The sequence below is a fragment of the Coregonus lavaretus genome (assembly GCF_964263955.1).
Source record: "Coregonus lavaretus genome assembly, contig: HAP1_SCAFFOLD_2808, whole genome shotgun sequence".
Taxonomy (NCBI): Eukaryota; Metazoa; Chordata; class Actinopteri; order Salmoniformes; family Salmonidae; genus Coregonus; species Coregonus lavaretus.
In genome coordinates, this window is record NW_028159793.1 from 41,627 (window position 1) to 57,961 (window position 16,335).

The 16,335-nt window shown below is 47.1% G+C and overlaps 1 protein-coding gene across 3 annotated transcripts; it reads left to right on the forward strand.

Moving 5' to 3' along the window:
• The first annotated feature begins 1,395 nt into the window (after positions 1-1,395).
• LOC311122436 (L-rhamnose-binding lectin CSL1) lies at positions 1,396-14,546 on the forward strand. 3 transcript variants are annotated; one of them, XM_084196793.1, is made up of 14 exons: positions 1,433-1,563; positions 1,755-1,778; positions 1,888-1,970; positions 2,171-2,285; positions 2,506-2,566; positions 10,198-10,313; positions 10,414-10,461; positions 10,612-10,747; positions 11,874-11,983; positions 13,046-13,090; positions 13,245-13,374; positions 13,516-13,622; positions 14,144-14,202; positions 14,310-14,546. In XM_084196793.1, exons 4-13 carry the CDS (start codon positions 2,192-2,194, stop codon positions 14,155-14,157), a joined length of 861 nt encoding a protein of 286 aa, XP_084052919.1. In that variant the 5' UTR covers positions 1,433-1,563; positions 1,755-1,778; positions 1,888-1,970; positions 2,171-2,191; the 3' UTR covers positions 14,158-14,202; positions 14,310-14,546. The 3 variants fall into 3 exon arrangements, with proteins under 3 accessions (XP_084052917.1, XP_084052919.1, XP_084052918.1); XM_084196792.1 differs by having other exon boundaries at positions 1,888-1,950; XM_084196791.1 differs by lacking the exon at positions 2,506-2,566 and having other exon boundaries at positions 1,396-1,563; positions 1,888-1,950.
• Positions 14,547-16,335: the final 1,789 nt, after the last annotated feature.

The following is a 16,335-nucleotide window of genomic DNA, read 5'->3' on the forward strand; positions in this document are numbered from 1 at the left end:
AACTTTAAGCATCAGTTGTCAGAGCAGCTTACCGATCACTGCACCTGTACACAGCCCATCTGTAATTAGCTCACCCAACTACCTCATCCCCATATTGTTATTTACATTGTTATTTATTTTGATCATTTGCACCCCAGTATCTCTATTTTCACATCATCTTCTGCACATCTATCACTCCAGTGGTAATACTAAATTGTAATTATTTTGCACTATGGCCTATTTATTGCCTTACCTCCATAACTTACTACATTTGCACAAACTGTATATAGTGTTTCTATTGTGTTATTGACTGTACATTTTGTTTATCCCATGTGTAACTCTGTGTTGTTGTTGTTTTTATCGCACTGCTTTGCTTTATCTTGGCCAGGTCGCAGTTGTAAATGAGAACTTGTTCTCAACTGGCTTACCTGGTTAAATAAATGTGAAAAAAAAAAGACTGTTCTAGTGCCCTCGCCAATTCGTTGATATATATGTTGAAGAGGGTGGGGCTTAAGCTGCATCCCTGTCTCACCCCACGGCCCTGTGGAAAGAAATGTGTGTGTCTTTTGCCAATTTTAACAGCACACTTGTTGTTTGTATACATGGATTTTATAATGTCGTATGTTTTTCCCCCAAAACCACTTTCCATCAATTTGTATAGCAGACCCTCATGCCAAATTGAGTCAAAAGCTTTTTTTAAATCAACAAAGCATGAGAAGACTTTGCCTTTGTTTTGTTTGTTTGTTTGTCAATTAGGGTGTGCAGGGTGAATACGTGGTCTGTCATACGGTAATTTGGTAAAAAGACAATTTGACATTTGCTCAGTACATTGTTTTCACTGAGGAAATGTACATGTCTGCTGTTAATGACAATGCGGAGGATTTTCCCAAGGTTGCTGTTGATGTATATCCCACGGTAGTTATTAGGGTCAAATTTGTCTCCACTTTTGTGGATTGGGGTGATCAGTCCTTGGTCTCTCTTTCTCTCTCTCTCTCTCTCTCTCTCTCTCTCTCTCTCTCTCTCTCTCTCTCTCTCTCTCTCTCTCTCTCTCTCTCTCTCTCTCTCTCTCTCTCTCTCTCTCTCTCTGTCCATCCTATACAGTCACAAAATAAGACTTTTCACCACTTCATGTCGTCATAGTTTCGTCTAAAAGCGAGTGGAAATAATGTCTATAATGTTGTTGTTTTTTATAGTGGAGATTATATTTATGAATCGCCTGGCTGGGCTAATGGGACAGTGGATGCACAGTGATTTCTCAGATAGAACAGTAAATAGGCTGTCATAGCCGTGGGTAGTTGTGAAATAGATAACGTCTGGAATATTCTTTCAACCGATAAGCTTCCAGGATTAGATCCAGGATTTCGTCCTCACGCTATATTGACTGAAGTTACGTGTGTGTATGTGTGTGTGTGGGGGATTGGTCAACAGAGGAAAGAGGAAAAATGTTCCAGTTCAACTCTTATAAATATCTCACTACGTGGGCAACGCCAGTCAATACAGTCAGACACTCAGAAGCTGTCTCACCTATAGAGATCCCTGATAAAGTAGACAGAATGCTCCTTGGACAATCCATTTTAATCACCGGTAAGTCTTTCCTCTCCTCGTCTGTTTTCTCATTTCTCTTTGTTTTTTCATCCTTTTCCTCACTTCTCCTCTCAACCCCTAACCTGCTCCAGGGGGCGCTGCTCCAGGGGGCTCCTCCTATGTGTGTATGTCGTTTTTACCAGCAAAAGGACACATTTTTAAAGATTATATTCTCTTGTCTGTTCTTCCAGTGCTGCAGGCCAGCCTCTGTCTGGGTGAGTCTAATCATCTGGTTACTGATGGCATGTTTAGCTCGAGGCAGAAAATACTCATCGAGGTGACAGAGAATAAAAGGTAAAATATTATGATTTTTTCCTTTTCCAGGTTATGGAACGTCAGAGAGTCAACGCAGTTTCCTGACGTGTGGTGATCCCAGCCTCCAGTGTGGTAAAGTAACTCCAGTGTTGGTAAAGTAACTCCTGTGTTCCATCAGAACCTTCAGCTCCTAGTATATCTTCACCTGTGCACTGAGTTTTTTTTACAGGGCAGTTTCCTGGAATAAAAAGCACTTTCAATGGAGATTCTCTTAATTTTAGTCGAGGAAACTGGCCTCATATGGTTTAGCAAGTGTTAAACCCACGTTTTGTGTGTATGTGTGTGTGTCTAGATTACGGTGTGATCAGGGTATATGAGGTCAAATTCTGCACCACTGAGGGGTTGGCATCAAAAGAGACCCCTAAAGCCTGCTCCGATACAGAGGCCTTCAACGGTGTGTCTAAGAGGTCTGTACACACACACACACAAACGCGCGCACACACACACACACACACACACACACACGCACACAGAAAGCACACAACTTCAGTCAATAGCAAGCTCGCTGAATGTATAATATTTGCAATGTTCTGCTTACAACATAGTTTATTTCCCAACTTCAGTGTCCTGTTGGCATGTTTCCAGCAGTTTTACAGTAATCAAGGCCCGTATCTGAACTCCTTCTAGGCCCATTGTTTCCTAATCCAGGGCCAGTATCCACAAAGCGTCTCAGAGTAGAAAGTTGGTGGTAAGTGCTGAGAATATAAATATTTTACTCCTCCTCTGATGGGTAAAAAAACAAGCTAGGCATTAAACCTCTTTAGTGATGTGAGTCCTACGTAGTCGACAGATATTTAGGAGACCTCATGAGCTGACCTGACCAGTTCAGAGTTACCAGCAGGTGTCTTCATATAGACAGGCAATTGCTTTGGAGTTGTTAAAATAATATTTTGATATTTCTGTATGATCAATCCATAAATAATCTAGACCTACATGCAACAGTATATCTTGTGCTTTTAACAATGATTTCACATAAGCCTAATTCACATGATGTGCCTAAACACTTACAACCACTAGGCTAATAAATAATATCAAGTTTTTCTGTAGATTATTTCATTCATCATCTTTATTTTAAGCATATTAAGAGACACTTCAGGAACACTTTGCATTTCCATTCATTGCCACAACAGACTTGCCCTTCCATTCTGACCTTGCAAACATACACCAGCAACACCAGCAACACCACCAACACCAGCCCTATGACCACCAACACCACCAACACCACCAACACCACCAACACCAGCAACACCACCAACACCACCAACACCACCAACACCACCAACACCACCAACACCAGCCCTATGACCACCAACACCACCAACACCAGCAACACCACCAACACCACCAACACCACCAACACCACCAACACCAGCAACACCACCAACACCAGCCCTATGACCCCCAACACCACCAACACCACCAACACCAGCCCTATGACCACCAACACCACCAACACCAGCCCTATGACCACCAACACCACCAACACCAGCCCTATGACCACCAACACCACCAACACCAGCAACACCACCAACACCAGCCCTATGACCACCAACACCACCAACAGAAGCCCTATGACCACCAACACGATTGTGCAAAGCTGTCATCAATGCAAAGGGTGGCTTTTTGAAGAATCTCAAATATAAAACATATTTTGATTTGTTTAACAATTTTTTGGTTACTACATGATTCCATATGTGTTATTTCATAGTTTTGATGTCTTCACTATTATTCTACAATGTAGAAAATAGTAAAAATATAGAAAAACCTGGAATGAGTAGGTGTTCTAAAACTTTTGACTGGTAGTGTATATAAGGTACCACAGTTGACAGTGCATGTCAGAGCAAAACCAAGCAATGAGGTCGAAGGAATTGTCCATAGAGCTCTGAGACACCCTTTGTGTCGAGGCACAGATCTGGGGAAGGGTACCAAAACAATGTCTGCAGCATTGAAGGTCCCCAAGAACACAGTGGCCTCCATCATTCTAAAATGGAAGAAGTTTGGAACCACCTAGACTCTTCCTAGAGCTGGCCGCCCGGCCAAACTGATCAATCGGGGGAAAAAGGCCGATGGTCACTCTGACAGAGCTCCAGAATTCCTATGTGGAGATAGGAGAACCTTCCAGAAGGTCAACCATCTCTGCAGCATTCCCCCAATCAGGCCTTTATGGTAGAGTGGCCAGACGGAAGCCACTCCTCAGTAAAAGGCACATGACAGCCCGCTTGGAGTTTGCCAAAAGGCACCGAAAGGATTCTCAGACCATGAGAAACAAGATTCTCTGGTCTGATGAACCCAAGATAGAACTCTTTGGCCTGAATGCCAAGCGTCACGGCTGGAGGAAACCTGGCACCATCCCTACGGTGAAGCAAGGTGGTGGCAGCATCATGCTGTGGGGATGTTTTTCAGCGGCAGGCACTGAGAGGCTAGCCAGGATCGAGGGAAAGATGAGCAAAGCAAAGTACAGAGAGATCCTTGATGAAAATCTGCTCTAGAGCGCTCAGGACCTCAGACTGGAGCAAAGGTTCACCTTCCAACAGGACAACAACCCTAAGTACATAGCCAAGACAATGCAGGAGTGGCTTCGGGACAAGTCTCTGAATGTCCTTGAGTGGCCCAGCCAGAGCCCCATCCAACCTGACAGAGCTTGAGAGGACCTGCAGAGAAGAATGGGAGAAACTCCCAGAATACAGGTGTGCCAAGCTTGTAGCGTCATACCCAAGAAGACTCGAGGCTGTAATCGCTGCCAAATGTGTGTCACGGATTCTGCCGAGGCTGCTCCTCCTCCTTGCTCGGGCAGGCTTCGGCGTTCGCCGTCCCCGGAGTACTAGCTGCCACCGTTAGATGTTTCAGTGTTTGATTGCTTTTGTCTGTCTATTGCACCTGTGTCCGTTTGTGTCTGATTATGTGTCCTATAAGTTGCCTGTTTTGTGTTGGTTAGTTTGTGTGTTGTTATTCGCCTGTCCGTTAGTGCTGCGTGTTTTCTCTGTTTGTTTTTTTGTAGTTTACGCAGAGTTTGCGTAATCGCTCGCCTCTGGTTTATGTTGAGGCCGTTGACTTGTATTGTGCCTTGTGTTGCACTAGTAAACTTTGTTGGACTAAGCTTCGGTGTCCTGCGCCTGACTCCCACACCACATTCACCTCAGCCATTGACAGAACAACACACCACATATGGAGTCAGCAGGAGCAGTGGCGGCACCCAAGTCGCTGGAGGATCGGATCAGCAACCAAGACACCATGATCCGGCAACTTGGGGCCGCCATGAACGAGGTGTCCAACACTCTGCGCCGGTTGGTTACGGGAGAGGTGCCCACGCCTTCGCACACCTTACCATCACCATCGGCCAGTTCTCCTCTCCCAGCACCGGAACCCAGTGGCATTCGGCTCTCGCTCCCGAGGGCATATGATGGTTCTGCAGCCGGGTGTCAGGGGTTCCTCCTGCAGGTGGAACTCTACCTGGCCACCATACACCCGGCGCCCTCGGGATACGAGAGCGTCTCCGCCCTCATCTCCTGTCTATCCGGCAAGGCGTTGGAGTGGGCCAACGCCGAATGGAAGGGAATAGACACCGCCACCATCACCTACGCGGAGTTCTCCCGCCGCTTCAGGGATGTGTTCGATCATCCACCTGAGGGGAAGGCGGCGGGGGAGCGTCTGTTCCACCTCCGACAGGGGAAGAGGAGTGCACCGGAGTTCGCCCTGGAGTTCCGGACTCTAGCGGCGGATGCGGGGTGGAATGAGAGGGCCCTCATCGACCATTACCGGTGTAGTCTACGAGAGGACGTTCGTCGTGAGCTGGCCTGCAGGGACACCAACCTATCCTTCGACCAGTTGGTGGACATTTCCATCCGTCTCGACACCCTGCTGGCTACCCGCGGACGTCCTGAGTGGGGGTCGTCCATTCCACCCTCCAGCACCTCCGAGCCAATTCCCATGGAGCTCGGGGGTGCTGGCGCTAGGGAGAGGAGGAGAGAGAACCCGAGGGGGGCCGTCCCCTGCACCAACTGTGGCCGTGGAGGACACACTGCGGCTAGGTGCTGGGGAGGGTCTCCTGGGAGAGGGGACAACAGGTCACGCACTCGGGAGTCATTTCAGGTGAGTAGGCGCCCCACTTACCCAGAGCTCTCTGTTGGTCACCTGTGTATACCTGTGAGATTTCCACAGGTGGCACCTCATTTCCAGCATAAGGCGCTAGTAGATTCATGCGCAGCTGGGAATTTTGTTGATCGTGAATTTTGTTATAGGTTAGGAATTCCCCTTCGGCCGGTAGAAGCCCCCTTTCCTGTTCATGCCCTAGACAGCCGGCCGCTGGGGTCGGGGTTGATCAGAGAAGTCACAGCACCACTTAAGATGACGACGCAGGGGGGTCATGAGGAGATCATTCAGTTTTATCTGATCGACTCTCCTGCGTATCCCGTGGTGCTGGGGCTTCCCTGGTTAAGCGCCCATGATCCTACCATTGCGTGGCAACAGAGGGCTCTTATGGAGTGGTCTGCCCAGTGTGTAGGGAGATGTCTAGGTGTTTCCTTAGGGGCGACCTCGGTGGAGAGTCCGAACCAAGTGCCCGCAATGCGCATTCCCCCTGAATATGAGGATTTAGCACTTGTGTTCAGCAAAACTAGGGCAACACGGCTACCACCTCATAGACAGGGGGATTGTGCAATAGATCTCCAAACGGGAGCGGCACTTCCGCGGAGTCGTGTGTATCCCCTGTCTCAAGAGGAGACAGCGGCTATGGAGACTTACATAGCCGAGTCCTTGCCACAGGGATACATACGGTCCTCCACTTCCCCGGTTTCCTCGAGTTTCTTCTTTGTGAAGAAGAAGGACGGGGGTTTGCGCCCGTGTATTGATTACCGTAGTCTCAATCAGATCACGGTTAAGTACAGTTACCCTCTTCCTCTGATTGCGACTATGACAGAGTCATTACGCGGAGCGCGGTTCTTCACAAAGTTGGATCTCAGGAGCGCGTACAATCTGGTGCGCATTAGGGAGGGGGATGAATGGAAAACAGCATTTAGCACCACCTCGGGTCATTACGAGTATCTCGTCATGCCATACGGGTTAATGAATGCTCCTTCAGTCTTCCAATCCTTTGTTGACGAGATTTTCCGGGACATGCATGGGCAGGGTGTGGTAGTATACATCGACGACATCCTAGTGTACTCTTCTACACGAGCCGAGCATGTAGCCCTGGTGCGCCGAGTGTTGAGGAGGCTGTTGGAGCATGACTTGTATGTTAAGGCAGAGAAATGCTTGTTCTTCCAGGAGTCCGTCTCTTTTTTGGGTCATCGGTTGTCCGCGTCTAGTGTGAAGATAGAGGTTGACCGTGTGTCGGCCGTGCGTAATTGGCAAACTCCAACCACTGTAAAAGAGGTGCAGCAGTTTTTGGGTTTTGCTAATTACTACCGGAGGTTTATCCGGGGCTTTGGACAGGTGGCAGCTCCCATTACGTCCCTGCTAAAGGGGGGTCCGGTGCGTTTGCAGTGGTCAGCTGAGGCGGACAGGGCATTTGGTAAACTTAAGAACCTGTTCACTTCGGCTCCGGTGCTGGCGCATCCTGACCCCGCTTTACCATTCCAAGTTGAGGTAGACGCGTCCGAGGCCGGTATTGGGGCAGTCCTGTCGCAACGGTCCGGCACGCCACCTAAACTCCGCCCCTGTGCGTTCTATTCTAAGAAGCTCAGCCCGGCGGAGCGCAATTATGACGTAGGGGACAGGGAGCTGTTAGCTGTAGTCCAGGCCCTAAAGGTGTGGAGGCATTGGCTTGAGGGGGCTCAACACCCTTTCCTCATTCTGACTGACCACCGTAACCTGGAGTACATCCGGGCAGCTAGGAGATTGAACCCTCGTCAGGCTAGGTGGAACATGTTCCTGACCCGGTTTGTTTTTAAGATCACATACATCCCAGGGTCCCAGAACGGTAAGGCAGACGCCCTGTCCCGGCGGTATGACACAGAGGAGAGGTCCATTGAGCCTACTCCCATACTGCCGGAGTCTTGTCTGGTGGCTCTGGTGGTGTGGGAGGTCGATGCGGAGATCGAGCGGGCACTGCGTACCAACCCTACTCCCCCAGAGTGTCCGGTGGGGCGGACGTACGTGCCGCTCGAGGTTCGTGACCGCCTTATTTATTGGGCTCATACATCACCCTTCTCTGGACATCCAGGTATTGGCCGGACAGTGCACTGCCTTAGCGTGAAATACTGGTGGCCAACGTTAGCTAGGGATGTGAGGGTTTATGTCTCCTCCTGCTCGGTGTGCGCCCAGCGTAAGGCGCCTAGACATTTGCCCAGGGGAAAGTTACATCCCCTGCCCGTTCCACAACGACCATGGTCCCACCTCTCGGTGGATTTTGTGACTGACCTTCCCCCCTCCCAGGGGAATACCACTATTTTGGTCGTTGTGGATCGGTTTTCTAAGGCCTGTCGTCTCCTCCCAATGCCGGGTCTCCCTACTGCCCTACAGACCGCTGAGGCCCTATTTACCCACGTTTTCCGGCACTATGGTGTGCCCGAGGATATAGTGTCTGACCGAGGTCCCCAGTTCACCTCCAGAGTCTGGGGGGCGTTCATGGAACGCTTGGGGGTCTCGGTGAGCCTTACCTCGGGTTACCACCCAGAGAGCAATTGGCAGGTAGAACGAGTCAACCAGGATGTGGGTAGGTTTCTGAGGTCCTATTGCCAGGGCCGGCCGGAGGAGTGGTCTAGGTATATCCCCTGGGCAGAGATGGCACAGAACTCTCTCCGCCACTCCTCCACTAATCTAACCCCTTTCCAGTGTGTGTTGGGGTATCAGCCGGTCCTGGCACCATGGCACGAGAGCCAGATCGAGGCCCCTGCGGTGGACGAATGGATTCGGCGCTCGGAGGAGACGTGGAACGCTGCTCATGTCCATCTGCAGCGGGCCATCCGTCGACAGAAGGCGAGCGCCGATCGCCACCGCAGTGAGGGTCCGGTGTACGCACCGGGAGATCGAGTCTGGCTCTCGACTCGAAACCTGCCCCTCCGCCTGCCCTGCCGGAAGCTGGGTCGGCGGTTTGTGGGGCCCTTTAAAGTCCTGAGGAGATTGAACGAGGTGTGTTACAGGTTACAACTGCCTATTGATTATAAGAATATTAACCCCTCATTCCATGTGTCTCTTCTCAGGCCGGTGGTAGCTGGTCCACTCCAAGAAGGTGAGATAGGAGAGACCCCTCCGCCCCCTCTGGACATCGAGGGAGCTCCGGCGTACACGGTCAGGACCATCTTGGACTCGAGACGACGGATGGGGGGTCTCCAGTATCTTGTGGAGTGGGAGGGGTACGGTCCGGAGGAACGGTGCTGGGTGCCTAGGAGGGATATCCTAGATCCATCTCTCCTGACTGAGTTCCACCGTGGTCATCCCACGCACCCGGCTCCGCGTCCTCCTGGTCGTCCCCGAGGCCGGGGTCGGCGCACGGCTGGAGCCGCGCGTCAAGGGGGGGTACTGTCACGGATTCTGCCGAGGCTGCTCCTCCTCCTTGCTCGGGCAGGCTTCGGCGTTCGCCGTCCCCGGAGTACTAGCTGCCACCATTAGATGTTTCAGTGTTTGATTGCTTTTGTCTGTCTATCGCACCTGTGTCCGTTTGTGTCTGATTATGTGTCCTATAAGTTGCCTGTTTTGTGTTGGTTAGTTTGTGTGTTGTTATTCGCCTGTCCGTTAGTGCTGCGTGTTTTCTCTGTTTGTTGTTTTGTAGTTTACGCAGAGTTTGCGTAATCGCTCGCCTCTGGTTTATGTTGAGGCCGTTGACTTGTATTGTGCCTTGTGTTGCACTAGTAAACTTTGTTGGACTAAGCTTCGGTGTCCTGCGCCTGACTCCCACACCACATTCACCTCAGCCATTGACAAGGTGCTTCAACAAAGTACTGAGTAAAGGGTCTGAATACTTATGTAAATGTGATATTTCCTTCTTTTTTTTCTTTCTTTTTTTTTGTGCAAAAATGACTAAAAACCTGTTTTGGCTTTGTCATTATGTGGTATTGTATGTTGATTGATGAGGAGGAAAAAAACAATTTATTCGTTTTAGTATAATGCTGTAAAGTAACAAAATGTGGAAAAAGTCAAGGGATCTGAATACTTTCCGAATGCACTGTATGTAACCACTCCCTATGTTAGTTCAGCCAGACGGGAATCTTATCAAGAACAGCTTCACAGCAAAACTGAGCTGCACTGAAAAAGAAAGTGGTCCTAAAACTGATAGCAAAGAGACAGGGGAAATTGAGAGAAAAAACATAATGTTTTTTAAAAACTAAGTAAGGACAGTGTCCAAGCTGTTTTAGGTTTGTGACATTATTACTGCTCATCCAGGTGTGATGGAAAAGGGAAGTGTGAGGTGGCGACCTCCGGCAGTGTGTGTGACCTCTGTAACTCCGCACACCTGACTCATATGTACCTGGACGTTACCTATGGCTGCCTTGAGAGCAGTGAGTAGCCTACACACACACACAGAAATATGCTGAGTCTTTTTCTCTATTTGATGTATGTGTGATGTGTTTGTATCAATCAGATTTTTGTCCTCTACAGAGAAGGTGACTACCTGTGAGGGTGACGGTGTGGTGCATTTGGAATGTGGTAAGAAACAACACTCTCTGTGTCAATCAGTTACTTAGTTGAGTTAACTCTTGAGTCTCTCATCCTCCTCCTCCTCCTCCTCCTCCTCCTCCTCCTCCTCCTCCTCCTCCTCCTTCTCCTCCTCTCCTCCTCTCTCGCTCTCTCTCATAGGAGATGGGGTGATCTTTCTTCAGGAAGCACTGTATGGACGCACAGACAGCCAGACCTGCAGTCAGGGACGACCTCAGAGTCAGCTGACTAACACAAAGTGTTCCCAGGAAGGAACTCTGGCACTGTGGTCACAGAGGTACACACACACTATAGTGCGCAGATCCAAGTCAAATCGCTCCAGATCCAAGTCAAATCGCTCCAGATCCAAGTCAAATCGCTCCAGATCCAAGTCAAATCGCTCCAGATCCAAGTCAAATCACTCCAGATCCAAGTCAAATCACTCCAGATCCAAGTCAAATCACTCCAGATCCAAGTCAAATCACTCCAGATCCAAGTCAAATCACTCCAGATCCAAGTCAAATCACTCCAGATCCAAGTCAAATCACTCCAGATCCAAGTCAAATCACTCCAGATCCAAGTCAAATCGCTCCAGATCCAAGTCAGATCACTCCAGATCCAAGTCAAATCACTCCAGATCCAAGTCAAATCACTCCAGATCCAAGTCAAATCGCTCCAGATCCAAGTCAGATCGCTCCAGATCCAAGTCAAATCGCTCCAGATCCAAGTAAAATCCAGGGAGATCACTCCAGATTCAAATCAAATCCAGGGAGATCACTCCAGATTCAAGTAGAAATGTGACATTTTTGAATGTCCTCAGGAGGTCGGGAGACTCCGTCAAAACTGTCCACTAGGGTCCAAACAACACAAGTACCAGGAGCTAGATCCCAGGTCTATATAACAGACTGCTGTTGTCAAGTCTTAATAAATCGCAAAACTTAACAGTGTAGTCATTTTTCGGTTTTAACCTTAATTTAACCAATCAGAATGAATGCCTGAAGTTAACCCTATCTCAAACCTTAGTCCTTAATTTAACCAATCGGAATGAATGCCTTAAATTAATCCTAGAATTGTTTCTGTATCCCTGTTTAACTTAATCTAGTCGGAATGAATGCCTTAACTAAACCGTAGAGTTGTTTCTGTGTGCCTAAACCCTGATATGCCTAAATCCTTAACTTAACCCATGTCGTCACTAGGGGCAACGGTGAGCGTTTTTACCATCAAGTAGGCTTCCGTTTAAAGCAACTTCAAAACTTGACGTTTGGAGAAATGTGAACAAACAGCTAATTTTGCAGAGAGACTGTGAGAGCTTGGACAAGGACAACCACTCAGACGAGAACCAGATAGCCGTTTTTATAGGGTATGTTGGAGTTGTGTAGTGGTTTTGTTATGCTTCTACTGGTGTTGCTCTGTGGTTGTTTCAGGTGTGACGGGAAGCAGGTGTGTGAGGTGAACATGAGAGAGACTCAGATCTCTGACCCTTGTTACGGAACCTACAAGTACCTGGATGTCACCTACGCCTGCCTGCCTGCTAGTCAGTATTCTCCCTCTGACGCTCTCCCTCTTCTGTCCAATGGGCTTTTCGTTCACTTGATACCATGGACAGGTTGTTGTCCACTGCCATTCCACTTCGGACATCAATGTTGTGCTTGAACAGTGGACAACAACCTGTACGTGGTGTCAAGTGAACAACTAGTCAAGTGAAATGTGCTTGTGCATGATACAAAGTAGTCAACACTTTTTCATGAATGGAGCCCCAAACGGTCTAGTCACAATCTGTCCTTCCCTCTCACCTATCTTTGATTGCTACTCCCACCTCTCTTTGATTACTCCTCCCACCTCTCTTTGATTACTCCCTCCCACCTCTCTTTAATTACTCCTCCCACCTCTCTTTGATAGCTCCTCCCAACTCTCTTTGATTGCTCCTCCCACCTCTCTTTGATTGCTCCTCCCACCTCTCTTTGATTACTCCTCCCACCTCTCTTTGATTACTCCCTCCCACCTCTCTTTAATTACTCCTCCCACCTCTCTTTGATTGCTCCTCCCACCTCTCTTTGATTGCTCCTCCCACCTCTCTTTGATTACTCCTCCCACCGCTCTTTGATTGCTCCTCCCACCTCTCTTTGATTGCTCCTCCCACATTTATTTGATTACTCCTCCCACCTCTCTTTGATTACTCCTCACATCTCTCTTCGATTACTCCTCCCACCTCTCTTTGATTACTCCTCCCATCTCTCTTTGATTACACCACCCACCTCTTATTTGATTACTCCTCCTATCTCTCTTTGATTACTCCACCCACCTCTTATTTGATTGCTCCTCCCACCTCTCTTTGATTACTCCCTCCCACCTCTCTTTAATTACTCCTCCCACCTCTCTTTGATTACTCCTCCCACCGCTCTTTGATAGCTCCTCCCACCTCTCTTTGATTACTCCTCCCACTTCTCTTTGATTTCTCCTCTTTGATTTCTCCTCCCACCTCTCTTTGATTTTTCCTCCACCTCTCTTTCTTGCTCCTCCTCCTTGTCCTCATCCATTATCTCAGCAGCAGTGTTGTGTGTGTGTGTGTGTGTGTGTGTGTGTGTTGTGTTTTCAGAGACCAGTATCACCTGTGAGCACTCTACCAGCTCCCTGGACTGTGGTGAGCACATGATTACACCTGCAAACACCATAATACCCCTTCCCCTGTGTAGGTAAGGGTGCAATTAAATGTTTGTGTGTGTGTAGGTAAGGCTGCAATTAAATGTTTGTGTGTGTGTAGGTAAGGCTGCAATTAAATGTTTGTGTGTGTGTAGGTAAGGGTGTGATACAGGTGTTTCACGCTAACTACGGCCGTAGAGATGGCTCTACCTGTTCTGCTGGACGCCACGAGCTCAGCAACCAGAACTGTCTGCAACCCAAAACCCTGGATGTGGTCAAACAATGGTACACTCTCCCTCTCTATCCGTCTCCCCATCTCTCCTCTCTAGTTTGGGGATGTCTCTGGTGTTCAAAGATTTTATACAAATATCCCCCCCTGTGTGTGCATGTGTGTTATAACTGTATTATAAATGTGTAACTCTGCAGGTGTGAGGGAAAGAGTCAGTGCACTGTGGGGAATGACGCGGTCTTCGGGGACCCCTGCTACGGAACCTACAAATACCTGGAGGTTTCCTACACCTGTCTGGGAGGCTGTGAGTACAGAACAGCTATCAGCTAAGTGCAGAAGAAGACGAGACGAGGAGATAAGGAAGGAGATGAGGAGAGGACATGACAAGAGGAAGGAGAGGAGATGAGGAGATGAAGGAGGAGAGGAGAGGAATGAGAGGAGGGGAGATGAGGAGTGGAAGGAGATGAGATGAGGAGTGGAAACAAGAAGTGGAAGGAGAAGAGATACTGTAGACTATTGAGATGATAGAGGAGAGGAAGCTATTGTACTGTTAACATGATGGAGGGAAGGATGAACGAGAGGAGGACAAGAGGGTGAACCAGAGGAGTGAAGAGAGGAGAGGAGAGGAGAGGAGAGGAGAGGAGAGGAGAGGAGAGGAGAGGAGAGGAGAGGAGAGGAGAGGAGAGGAGAGGAGAGGAGAGGAGAGGAGAGGAGAGGAGAGGAGAGGAGAGGAGAGGAGAGGAGAGGAGAGGAGAGGAGAGGAGAGGAGAGGAGGAAGACACTGTAGACTGTAGAGACACACCCTCTGACTGTATCCTACCTCAGCCCCTACAGGGTAATGATGCTCTGGCTCGGCTGCTGACACTTCCTGCCTGCCTCCATCGGTGAGTCCTGTCTACTCTGCTGCTGATCTACATATGAACCCATATTAAGTGGATATGATGTACGCATGGCTGACTCTTTTCATTTGTGTTTTTCTTTCCTTTAACAGAAGAACTCCGACTGGATGCCCTTTTTACTCTGGATTTACTCCATAATCAAACACGCTGAATCACCGATCAATCAATCAAACAACCAATCAATAAATCAATGTGCAAACTAGTGACTGAATGTCATTGTGTAGCCAGCTCATTTTCAGACCAGTGTTTTTAGAGAACACAACCCTACCTATGTTATTGATTTGGATGTCAACAAATGTGTTAAATGTAAAATAAAAATTAATGCGATACAGCTGAGCAATTGACTTTTTCTTCTGAGACAGAGAACGTTAAGAAAAAACAACGTTTTTACCATGTTAGTAGTACCTGAGTCTATCCTGGAAGACTATTTACATAGAATGGACACTTTGAATTGGTCAAGTTTATAGCCTTAGATACTAAAAAGATGTGATTAGCTAATAATACTAAAATAAAATAAATATATAAACCCCTCTCCAAAAAACTGTTTTCCACTGGAGGGAATGCTCAAAGTCCTTGTATATCTTTAGGCTAGTAGTAATGCCCCCAACATTTTGAGGTACCCCTACCCGAGGTATAACAAAACACGACCATGTTTTTTTCACATCTATAATGTCTTTCATTTATGAACTAGATGGTTGTATTTAAAATATTTTACTGCAAAAGTGGTAATATTTATAGTTGTTGTGACACTCCTTTAACTCAAAAAGTGCAGAATTCCTGTCTGCAGTAGGGGATGGGCCACATGAGCTCTGATATTGTTACAATTTGGAAGACATGAAGTCAGTTGTTTTCTCTACATGCACAAACGAACAGCATTAGGATATATTTCTGCCGGCGTTTCTTAATAAGGATATCTTAATGCAATTAGGAAACATAGTCCTGTAAACATAGACCTGTAAAGATAGACCTGTAAACATAGACCTGTAAACATAGACCTGTAAACATAGACCTGTAAAGATAGACCTGTAAACATAGACCTGTAAACATAGACCTGTAAACATAGACCAGTAAACATAGACCTGTAAACATAGACCTGTAAACATAGACCTGTAAACATAGACCTGTAAAGATAGACCTGTAAACATAGACCTGTAAATATAGACCTGTAAACATAGACCTGTAAAGATAGACCTGTAAATATAGACCTGTAAACATAGACCTGTAAATATAGACCTGTAAACATATACCTGTAAACATAGACCTGTAAACATAGACCTGTAAAGATAGACCTGTAAACATAGACCTGTAAACATAGACCTGTAAACATAGACCTGTAAACATAGACCTGTAAACATAGACCTGTAAAGATAGACCTGTAAATATAGACCTGTAAACATAGACCTGTAAACATAGACCTGTAAATATAGACCTGTAAACATAGACCTGTAAACATAGACCTGTAAACATAGAGATGCAATAGGCTATAACAGGGGTGTCAAACTCATTTTAGCTCAGGGGCCACATGGAGGAAAATCTATTCCCAAGTGGGCCGGACCAGTAAAATCATGGTATATATAACTTAAAAACAACAACTTCAGATTGTTTTCTTTGTTTTAATACTATCAACATAAAACATAAAGCTGGAGCCTGAGGACAGTGTGTCCAAAATAGTACAAGCACAACATCACTATTAATCATAAAACACCTCAAGTTTATTTGAAAATTCTAAAGAAAAAGAACACACAAACACACAATGCCTCAGTGATTCACAGAACTGTTTCACAGATCACATAACTATATCAGGGTGTCATTTCTCAGGCAGAAATGTAGATACAAATAATGAAATCCTGTTCCCCAAACAAGTGCAAGAACCACAGAGTCATGAATAGGTTAAATATACAAATAAAATAAAATCAATTAAAAACAATAGCACATCAACATAAAAACATATAAACATAAAGCTGGAGCCTGAGGACAGTGTGTCCAAAAGCACAACATCACTATTAATCATAAAACACCTCAAGCTATTTGAAATTCTGAGGACAAACAACACACAAACACACAATGCCTCAGTGATTCACAGAAGTATATCACAGATCACAGAACTATATCAGGGTG

Bases quoted from the DNA above. Each gene is read 5' to 3' on its own strand.
- LOC311122436 (XM_084196791.1), top strand. From the start codon at position 1,422: ATGTTCCAGTTCAACTCTTATAAATATCTCACTACGTGGGCAACGCCA. The intron at 10,314-10,413 runs GTGAGTAGCCTA...TGTCCTCTACAG, and splicing joins CTATGGCTGCCTTGAGAGCA to AGAAGGTGACTACCTGTGAG. The intron at 10,748-11,873 runs GTACACACACAC...TGGTTGTTTCAG, and splicing joins CTGGCACTGTGGTCACAGAG to GTGTGACGGGAAGCAGGTGT.